The sequence below is a fragment of the Exophiala spinifera genome (genome assembly GCF_000836115.1).
Source record: "Exophiala spinifera strain CBS 89968 unplaced genomic scaffold supercont1.2, whole genome shotgun sequence".
Taxonomy (NCBI): domain Eukaryota; kingdom Fungi; phylum Ascomycota; class Eurotiomycetes; order Chaetothyriales; family Herpotrichiellaceae; genus Exophiala; species Exophiala spinifera.
The window spans coordinates 3,918,357-3,929,205 of NW_015622514.1; the positions used below are offsets into that span (position 1 = coordinate 3,918,357).

The following is a 10,849-nucleotide window of genomic DNA, read 5'->3' on the forward strand; positions in this document are numbered from 1 at the left end:
AGTAACGATATAGCGATAATACTACGTCTTATTTATTTTGTTTATAATATCGCGAGTAAAGATATATATAGACGAGATAAAATATTTAAGAGTTAGAATAAAGATAATATAGTAAAGTTTATTTAGTCTAGAGATATATATTTATAATGTATTTTTAACTTTAATTATATATATATTTATTTAATATTTATTACTTTAATATTTATTACTTTAATATTCATTACTTTAATATTTATTACTTTAATATTTATTACTTTAATATTTATCACTTTAATATTTATCACTTTAATATTTATTACTTTAATATTTATCACTTTAATATTTATTAAATATATTAGATTTTAATATAAACTTTATAACTAAATTAATAAATTGTTATATTTCGCTCCACCTAGAGTGTCACTGTATATATCGTTCCTTAATAAGTGGAAAGTATAGAAGACAAGGTCACTGAGAATAAAGTACTTAAGCGAGTACTAGAGCGAAGTGATCACAGTCTAAAATATATAGATATAATCGTGAACCAAGTTAACTATATAGTAAAGCTATAAAATGATTATATATATATAGACTGTAGAATTAGTGGCTTCCTTAGGCTCTATAGGCTCTATAAGCAGAGCCCACAGAGCCATAAAAGCTATTAAGCTCTGTCCCCTTTATGTTCTCCTAACAGAGCCCATGATCTTGACTTAATCACGTGATCCCGCTCCCCTGACTTATATATACTGAAGGTAATAACGCTAAGTGGCTATCATCATAGCTTAGTCTATAGCCTTATAAAAGGCCTAGTTTATAACACTTTCCCTCTTCTAGATTTATTTATTGTCCTCAATATATATAAGGTGAGTCTTCCCCTGCGTTTATTATTCTTTCTTTAATCATAGCTCATCATGCCATAGCAATGTTCTTGTAAACATCTCGATTCTTCTATCTCTCGCTGACTAAACACTACCAAACAAATCTATTCTATCAGGGTCAAACAAACAGAAATGGATCGATATTCTCATTATTAAGAGCAAAACTTGGTCTACTACATAATTAAGGGATACACAAAATACAATAATTATACTACGTCGAATGTGCGGTATTGTGATAGTTATTTTTTAGATACCGAGTTCGATAGCCTAAAGCGCCAAAAGAAGACGCTCAAGAAATCCGTCAAAGATTAGCGTGCCGAAGTAGCCCGCCTGGCTATTGTAGCTGTATCCGCCTTTGCTGCGCTGGCCGCGGCACAAGAGAAGGAAATGAAATTGGATGAACAATTAGATAAACTGATCACCCGTTAGTCCGAGATGTTGGTTCAGGAAGCCGAAGCCCTAGATATATTGGGTAATCTGGAGAACACTAATAGCCAAGAGCCATAAATAGCTTTCTCGCTATCTAAGCCCTTCGCCTGAGGTAACTTAATAGTGGATTTCGATTTTGCTAGTCTCGATAATACTGTCGAATCATTTTATACATCTAGGTAAGGTGTTCTTCTAGTTCTTATATATTTTCTGAGTTATTATATCCTAATCACTTTGTTAAATAGAGCTATTATTCTTTCTTAACTTTAACGTCTAGAATAGCTTTCATATCGTACATTAATTATTAGGTTTTCTTATGTATTAGTATCGATTCAGGTTTAGTGTTTAGTGATGCTTTCTCGAGAAGTGATTTATGAAAAACCGAGTAGATATTCATTCCTCTAGGTAATTCCAATTCAAAGTTCACTAATCCAAGTTTTCTTTTGATTTTGTAGGGTTCAATCTTGGTGTGATCTAGTTTGTCAGATAGTCGCTACGTTTTAATGTTTTTTCTGAGAAGATAAACTACCTTCCCTTCTTTAAAGTCTAATTCCTTAGATCTTCGCCTATTTAAGTTTTTAACTATTTTTTGTGATATCTTCTTAAGTTCTTTCTTTAAAAGTTTATGTAGTGATTGTAATTTCTTAACCAAGATTACTACCTTTTCTATAATTAATTTAATGCCCCTAATATTCTTATCTATTCTTAGGTGAAATCTATAGTTTACGTAGAATGATAATATTCCTGTTACTACTGCTTTATTATTAAATACAAATTGCGTTATGGGTAGTAGCTGTATCTAGTCGTTCTGCTGGAAATTAATATAATACTATAAATACTATTCCAGCGTTTAATTTGTTCTTTTTATTTACCTATCGCTCTATGGATAGAAGGTTATTGATAGTTTTTGGTGGACTTCTATAAGGTTTATTAGCGATTACCAAAACTATAATATAAATAGCTTATCTCGGTCCGAGTATATTTCTTTCGGTATCTTATATCGGCTAAAGATATCTTTATATAATGTGTATATCAAGTCTTCCGCTATTAATGACTCCTTGTATGGAATAAATTTCGCGTATTTAGTTAGAATATTATTTACCATAAGTATACTGTTAAATTCCACACCCATGAGGGGTTCTCTAGATTTTGGTAGCTTTATAATGAAATCCAATATAATAGTATACTATGCTTCTCCTAATATTATCGATTTTTAGAGTAATCTATAGGGTTTATGTCTTGTATACTTCGCTTTGTGGTATATATCGTAGTTCTTAATATATTTTGTTATGTCTTTCCTAACCCCTTTCTAGATAAAGTCCCTCGTGACTAACTCAAGCGTTTTCTCAATACCTAGATGTCTTGCTAACTTATTATCGTGTCGTCCCTTGATGATTTCTTCTTTCTGCTCTTCTGTCAGCTCGATATCGATAAGAGCCAGCATCTCTACCTTAGGTGTTGCGTAGATTAAGGCGCTATCCTTTTCCTTGAGTACTACCATAGGCTCTGGTTTGATGTTTTTTATGTAATTTGGCTGTTTATTAAGCGCGTCTACCACAGTATTTTCTTTTCCTTGAATATGATGTATCTTGAAGTTGTATAGTGCCAATATTTCGGCCCACTAAACCTGTTTGCGGTTAAGTTCCTTCATGGTTATTCAGTATAATAGGTTCTTATGATTAGTGTAGATCTAAACTTAATATTTAGCGCCTTTAAGATATACTCTTTATTTCTTGAGACACGCCACGATAGCAAGTAGTTTCTTGTTATGGATATCATAATTTAACTTCGGCCCTGTTATTCTCTTTAAGTAGTACGCGATTATTCAGGTCTTACTATCTAGCCCTTTTTGCGTGAGACAAGCTTTAATCGCTCTGTTCGATACATCTATCTCTACCTAGCATTCTAGCTTAGAGTTAAATATCGCAAGTACTGGCGCTGTCGTGATGGCTTCTTTAAGGCGTTTAAATGTCTTCCTGTATTCTGGTCCAAACTTAAACGGGATATCCTTCTTAGTAAGGTTCGTCAAAGACGCTGCGATCTTCGAAAATCCCTCAATGAATCTTCAGTAATAGTTGAGTAGTCTAATGAAAGACTGTACTTCCGTGACATTCTTAGGTTCTAGCTAATCCTTGATTGACGCTATTTTGTCGGGATCCACTTTAATATCCTTATCGAATATGATGTGGCCTAGAAATTAGATCCGTTTTTTATGAAACTTACATTTGCTAAGTTTCAATGGTAGGTCCTTTTTCTGAAGTTTCCTTAGAATCTTTTAAATATACTGTATATGTTCTTTATATATCTTCAAGAATATAAGTATATTATCTAAGTATATAACTACAAAGTCGTCGAGATATTCTTGTAGCGTGTCGTTGATCAGTTCCTGGAAAGATGCTGAGGTGTTAGTTAATCTGAACGGCATGACACAATACTTATACAACCTAAAGCTGGTTTTAAAAGCCGTCATCCATTTATGGCCTTTCTTTATTCGTACTCGGTAGTAGGTGTCCTATATATCGAGCGCGATGAAGTATTTTGCACCAAGGAGTCTGTCCTATAGCTCCTTGATCAAGGGTAGTGAATACCGATTCTTTCTGGTGATCGCATTGAGTGGTCGGAAATCAATACATGGTCGAAGAGATCCATCCTTTTTTGGGGCGAATAGCACACTGTGTGCTATGAATGACTTGGATAGTCGAATAAAGCCTTTCTTTAAGTGAGTCTCTATGTACTTCTTAAGGAAGCTTTCTTCCTTTAGAGATAGAGATTAAAGCCAACCATTATGCTTTAACACTTTTCCTTCTTCGAGCGTTATTTCATGGTCCCATGGCTTATACTCTGGTAGTGTGGTTATGTTTTCTCTTTCTCTGAAGATATCTACAAAGTCCTTATATTTCTTAGGTAGACTTTTCTCTTGTATTTCGTTTAAGGCCCTAGTAGTCTAGGCATAGACTGTAGCGCCTTTTCGCGGCAGATCGGCGCGCGAAATGGAAATAAACTTTGAGTGTAGCGCCAAATTTGTTCTATAGCGTTATATTTATTGTAGCGCCAAATGTTCTGTGGCTTAGCCTCGTGGTAATGTAATATAGCCTCGCCTCGACCTTTTAAACGATTAACTCTTCCATCCTAGCTGATCCTTTCAAGACTCGACTTCATGGGTACGCGGTTATCTCATCTTCCCTTTGCATCATGATCTCCTCTTCCCAGCTTCGCAGCTATAATCTTACGATAAGCGCTCCTGAAAACGCGTTGATTTGTACGCTATGTCAACGCGCTCTACGTGTTGATCCGAGGTCTGTCTGGTAGCATCTTTCTCAGGTTCACTCGATCGACAGCTCGCGTCGGTCCCAGTTGGAAAACCTCACGACACTCGATCTCACGGATATCTCTCAACTGACGCCTCGAAACGATCTATCCCAAGAGGATACGGCCCTGGCCACGGTTTCTGGATTCGCGTGCGGCCACTGCTTGACCCGGACAACCAGCCAACAGCTTCTAGGGCGACATCTCTCCGCCCACCATCGCATAGGACAGTCTGATGCCACTGATGGTCAGGATTATCGATGTGTCCTCCTATAGCGGTGGGCCATTGCCAGCCCGAGAGCACGGCAATACTGGATCGTCGCTCCCATCAGCAGTGTGGCGCCTTCAATGAATCCATACCCGGTTTCCCCCCTTAGGGTTAGACATCGAACTCGAGAAACATACTTCGTGTCATAGCATCGTCGATAGAGCTTCCAATGGCCAATCGAATGCTGCAACTCTTTTTTCAATATCTCTCGTGTTGCTTCCTCAGTGTGGTATGGAAAATGAGATCTCAAGGGGTGCTTCGACGAGGCATGCCAAGAGCGTTACTGTCTATCAGCATAATAGGTTAGACTGCCAAGAGCGTTACAACCCCTGGCCAGATATAGAAATATCAACAGTGTACTGTTATTCTACATGTACTACATCTATTTTGTGTTACTATTCTTTGGATGACAATGCCTTCAAAGCGTGAACGACCCTTATTTGAGGGTGTAGAAGATCCTGCCTTAGCTCGCCGACGTGCGCTCGGTGCTGCTCGCGTTCAACGACTTCGAGATCGCCGAAGAGCCGCACGCGACGCCCAGACACGACCTACTCAGGCGCAGCTTCAACAGGGCGAGCAAATCATATCACTCGCGATGACGGACGAAGAAGAAGCGGCCGTGACATTATCACAAATGGGTCTCAGAGTCTCCGGACTGACGCTCGCTCAAGATGCACAAGATGCGCAGCTTCAGCAGGGAGCCACCGAGGTGGACGAGCACCAAATGCTGTATGGCCCTTATATATACACCGCAGCTAGGAACCACCATCCCTCTCCAAGTCACCCTACAACCATTGCACCTACAAGCCAACCCTCTCCGCCGTCAACGTCATGTCCGTCGAGTCAATCGCAACTCTCGCAGTTCTTTTCGTCGCGTCCTTCCGATAATCCATTCTCGACCCGCGCCCAACATACCACTGCTCCTCCCCCAGTTCGGCCATCTCCGGTGCGACCCTCCTTCAGCCCGCTCTCGTCAGCTCGAGCATCCCCCTTTCGTCCCTCCTATAGCCCTCTTTCATCTTCAATTCTTGAGAATATGGGTGCCCAGCACCGAGGAAGTGAAGATTTACTTTTTAGAGATAATGATATCAACGATACAGATCACGATGATAATGGTTTCGACGATCAGAATTTTGGCCGGCCCGATGACGCCAATGAAAATGATTTTGATAAGCAGAGCGTTACCCAGCAGGAGAATAATAATGGAAGGAGAGGCGATAGCGCAAATAAGAGCGACGAGGAAGACCCTGTCTCCAATTTTGCATTTGAGCGTTCTGCACTCTCTAGTGACGATGAAGATAATGAACCGCCTCTTTCAGATCTCCAGCACACAGTCGATAAGCTTTTTGCTTTCTTCCAGGGCGATATTGGCGGTTGCACTGAAGATCAGCACCATGAGCGCCATCAACAGCATATGGCTAATGTAGCCGACGATGCCCACCACGCCTTGAATAATATCTTTCGTGACGCCGACTCTGTTTCCGTGCTTGCATCTGCTGACATGCTGACTCCCGACCAACTCCGTCGCTACGTGCTTCCCAGTCCTGAGCAATTACAGTCTACATTTTGTGGTATTTCTCCCCAGCATCCCCGTCCCCAGTATGTTTGTCTGCACCACGAAGAGACTCGAGAACAACCTGTCCAACAAGCGTTCGACGTGGACAGCTATCTTGGGTTTAGGCACTCCCTGGCGGCCTGTCGAGAAGGCCTCTGGCACCAACCGGTCCCCCAAGCGCGACAGAACATAACCAATGACGTCCACCTCGAAACTCGCGTATTTGTCGCGGGTGATGATACTGAGCAGGCCCCCCGGGCCACTCTGGCCATGCTGCGAGATGTTCCTCATTTCCTCCTCGGCCGTGTGGCGAATGCGCATGACATTACTATCCACATCCTGTTTCCCCATCTTCCGCAACCACAAGACAAGTTTATCTCACTGACCCAAGACCAACTCTCGCGATGGCTCAACCAAGTCTTTTACCCGGCGGTGTACCGTCAGTGTGCCGCTCACGTCACCCAGCACCTCCCCGCCAGCTTTCTCCAGGCCTTTTCCAATTCGAAAGCTCGACAGGTGGAAGGGCGCAAGATCGAGACGGCCAGCTACCAGGCCCAGCAATCCCTCGGCTACCATCTTCAAGCGGAATATCTGGAACCGATTTGGGCCGACATCCTTCGTACAATCGACACCACACCCGGCCTGGCGAACTTTCGAGAGCCCCAGCTTCTCTTCTCGGCCAAAGGAAGCAAGCTCCAATTTAAGACCAACCCTTCTCGGCCGACGCTCCTGGATGCGATGGTGCACTTCGATTCGTACCTGGACAATGTCTTTGACGGAGACTTTGTCGATTGGCGACGGACATTCATCGACCTAGCCACTGAAGTTTGTCCCGCCGCCAGTCGTCTCGCGTCCGACAGACTCCACGTCGACGAAGAGGCCCAGGTGCTATCGTGGAAGCGCTGTTGTCTCGAACGTATCATTCAGCAACTGTATGGCGACCAGACCCCCGCGAAAAATGGTCGAGGACAGCGATACTTTGACCAGAATATGTTGCACGAAGTCGCCACGATGACCAGTGTGCCGCCGAAGCACACTCGACTCTATGGTGGTGGTATCCGATACCTCCAGCTCTATGGATCCGTGAAGGAAGTCTGGGACGCGGCCAAGTGTAAGCCGTTTGACAACGACGGACTGGAGGAGATGGCCTTGGATTCCCAAATCCGACAGGCGGCCCACCACTTGGCCGGAGGCCATCGTCGCGACATCCGAGTCCTCGAGCGGGCGTACTGCGCCAGTAAACGCCGGTCACACCGGGCCCTTCGCGACTCCCGCCACAAGTCCTTTGGTATTCGCGCCGAGTTCCGAATTTCCTGGGACTTGTTTTGTGCCCTCATGGAACGACTCCGCATGACGCCGCGCGACGAGTTGGAAGTCACCTTAGCCGACCGTCCGTCGTACACTTGGGCAGTCCCGACCGAGGCTTACCTCGGCTTTCTCTGGCGTAGTGCTAACAAGTTTGCCAGCCTCTTCGAGATTATTCGCGCCCGGTGTCGACAAGATCTGGTTACCTGGGAGCAAACGAAGATGATGGCCATGGCGCTACGTTGCCTGCGGTTTGTGCTCGGTGGACATCAGCTGTCTCGGGAATCCGCTCTGTGGTGGAGCCGACGTGAGCGTGAGGTCGGGAATCCTCCTCGGCCACGAATCTGGTACGGCTTGGGATTCTGCAACACGCTCGCCCGTTACGGATACTGCTGGCTCGAACCACGTATCGACTAGGAGCGGTTGGTGTTCCAGCCCGAGGTGACGGATCGAATGCTTTTTGGCAACAGCATGCTGCGTGGGCAGTATCTCCGTCGCGGCGGCCAAGTCGAAGATTTTTTCCACACCACGCGGCGGCTGGAACTGGCGCTGGCGTGGCTCCAGCAACACCATTCACATGAAGCGATCCGCGACCGGCTTATCTTTTGGATGGTTCACATCTGTCTGCAGCAATTTCGCGTGGACGTCCTTCGCAGCATCCAGTCCGATATCCAACCTGAGTGTCGGGAGGATGCCTTGAGAGGACTCGATCCGTTTTGCTTCGAATACTTTCAAGACATCCTGACGGACGACGTGTATCTCATCTCGGGCAACCGATGCGACTTCAAGCAAGTCACCCACTTGGGGCACTTCCTGTTCGATTTTGAAGATGGGCGTATTCGAGCACATTGGGAAAATCGACCGTTCCGCAAGCTCTATCGACGAGCACGCACGGCGTTGAGTCTTCTCCCTGACGAGCGACAAGTCGAACAGACTTTCAGCCGTCGATTTTGGCGGTCGCTTTACGCATATCATTGGGTCTTGCCCTATCCCTGTGCCGAGGTGTTCACACAGACGACGAAGCAAGGACAACGAATGATGTATTCCATCGAATTGACGGAGGTGACCGGGCGAGTCGAATGGGCCGAACCCGACCAATGGAGGTGGGAACGGAAGTCTTGGCGGCCAGGCCATCCTTCTCGTCTCCCGCAGTATCTTTCATGGGATCGAGAAAAGTGGGAGGATTGGATCGAGCGACACATGGAGTAGGTTAGGTGGCAGCTAACCATGAATGATTAGGCGATACAGTACACCTTTGAACTAGAAGAGGTTCTCTTAATTCGCTTGATTCGCTTAAGGGAGTATGATTCGACGGTAGCTCTACTCAGGCGAGGGTCCTAGACAGATTTCAAGAGTGGATTGATCAGCGGAGAAGTTTCTCAAAGGCTTAGTTCTTATTTCATTATGGCCGTCTAGCACTCTTGCACTTGCGTAGCCTTTTGTTGTACTTATCTTCGCACTATATCATTAATGTTCAGATCGACTACTTGTAAGGAAGGAGCACGACACCATAGAGTTCCGACAGTTCAACGATCTTCTGAAGAGTACTTCACTTCATGACCGAAATAGGTTTCACAGTGATTCTCATGTCGACAGCACGAGATACAGTTTCTTTAGAGCCTTAACAGTCACAATAACCACACCACCGCAATTATCCCCACCACGTGACCCGGGGTCATGGAGGCCAGAATATGGTCTGGCTCGCTAGACCGACGTGCCTAGATTTGCAGATAGATCACTACCCTCCCTGGGCGTCAGGCAGCGAAAAGCCAGCAAAGGCTATAAATGACGAGGGTGTGTGCGAGAGTGTCGAGGTTGACTCTTATGACGACGAGCTTATTAACGAGGTTAGGTCTAACGAGATAGCAGGTGTTAACACGTGATTAATTATCACGCTAAGACCCACGCTAAAATCAGGAGTCAAGAAACATCTATTTTCACCACGCAGCTTCTCTAGATAGCCCATTCCACAGAGATCGTAAACTCCTTTGTATCTCTCGCGTTCTGTTGCGCAAGCTTCCTTTACATTACTAACCCTAACCCTAAGGTTGCGATTGTTCGTTTAAACAATGTTGGCACACACTGTACCACGCCGTTCTGGACGACACGCGGGTCCTCCACAGCCACTTCCTACACTTGCCTCTGAGCGTGGCTATATAGGTGATGAATCCAGTTTGACCGCTCCTCCGGATCGACCGCCGACAAAGAAGAGAAAGCTTGCGTGGTCACTAACCTCGCCGCCCATCAATAAGCCACCTAATGACAGAAATACTCTCACAGTGAAACATTCTCCAGTAGATTGGAGCAGCTTGGAGCAGAAAGTTATTCAGCGTATCCTTACCTATATGTGTCGCACTCCCAAAGGGTCCAAGACGGTTCGACTTATCAACAAGGCTGCTCGTGATTTGGCCACACCTTTTCTCTTCTCCCGCGTTCACTTGAGCCCCAGTATGAATAGCATGCGTCGACTATCAAATATTGGCCAACATCCCGAGCTCGTCGATTGTGTCGAAATCCTTGAATGCCACAATTGGGGTCTCGCTGAATACTACACGGACGACAGCCTCTTCCGTGAATCTTTGGCGCGACATTTTGCGTCGATCTCGACCGTTACAAGTCCCCATGAACTGCCACAGTTAGAGTATCAGCAACTATGGTCCCGGCTGTACTCATCATATTTAGGCGAAGTCGCAGCCCAGCGGGAACTGCAAAGGGCCGGTGTCAGTGCGACACTCTCTACGACCATTCTCCCATTTACTCGACTACGCGGCATTGTTTGGCATGAATGCCAAGGTCGGCGCCGCGACAGCATTAACTTGTCGGAACAGAGCCCGTTGTTTCACCGTACCGGCGTCAAGGCTTTGGGCATGGAGTCTTGTCTTGGGTTTCTGCGTACATGTCTCGGCACTCAATCTGTTCAACCCACGAGCTTCGCCGCCACGGGACTCAACTGGCTCGAGCTGGAGTCGCACCAGAATCAGCTATGGGCGCTCGGTTCCATCCTCCGCTCTGTGGAAAATCTCCGCCTTCAGTTCGTGACGGCGTACCTATTGGACGCGAAGCTTGATGACGACATACTGAATCACATGGCCTACACTCTGGGACAGGCACGGCTCGTTCAGGAACTCC

At 45.2% G+C, this 10,849-nt stretch overlaps 2 protein-coding genes across 2 annotated transcripts; both read left to right on the forward strand.

The window, feature by feature from the left end:
- Nucleotides 1-5,272: 5,272 nt before the first annotated feature.
- PV08_03722 (uncharacterized protein) lies at nt 5,273-8,137 on the forward strand (the record flags this gene model as incomplete). The annotated part of the gene is made up of 1 exon (XM_016378073.1): nt 5,273-8,137. The coding sequence occupies one exon, from the start codon at nt 5,273-5,275 to the stop codon at nt 8,135-8,137; it is 2,865 nt and encodes a 954-aa protein (XP_016239643.1).
- A 54-nt stretch (nt 8,138-8,191) lies between these two features.
- On the forward strand, nt 8,192-8,929 carry PV08_03723 (uncharacterized protein; the record flags this gene model as incomplete). Its single annotated transcript, XM_016378074.1, has 1 exon — nt 8,192-8,929. One exon carries the CDS (start codon nt 8,192-8,194, stop codon nt 8,927-8,929), a length of 738 nt encoding a protein of 245 aa, XP_016239644.1.
- Nucleotides 8,930-10,849: the final 1,920 nt, after the last annotated feature.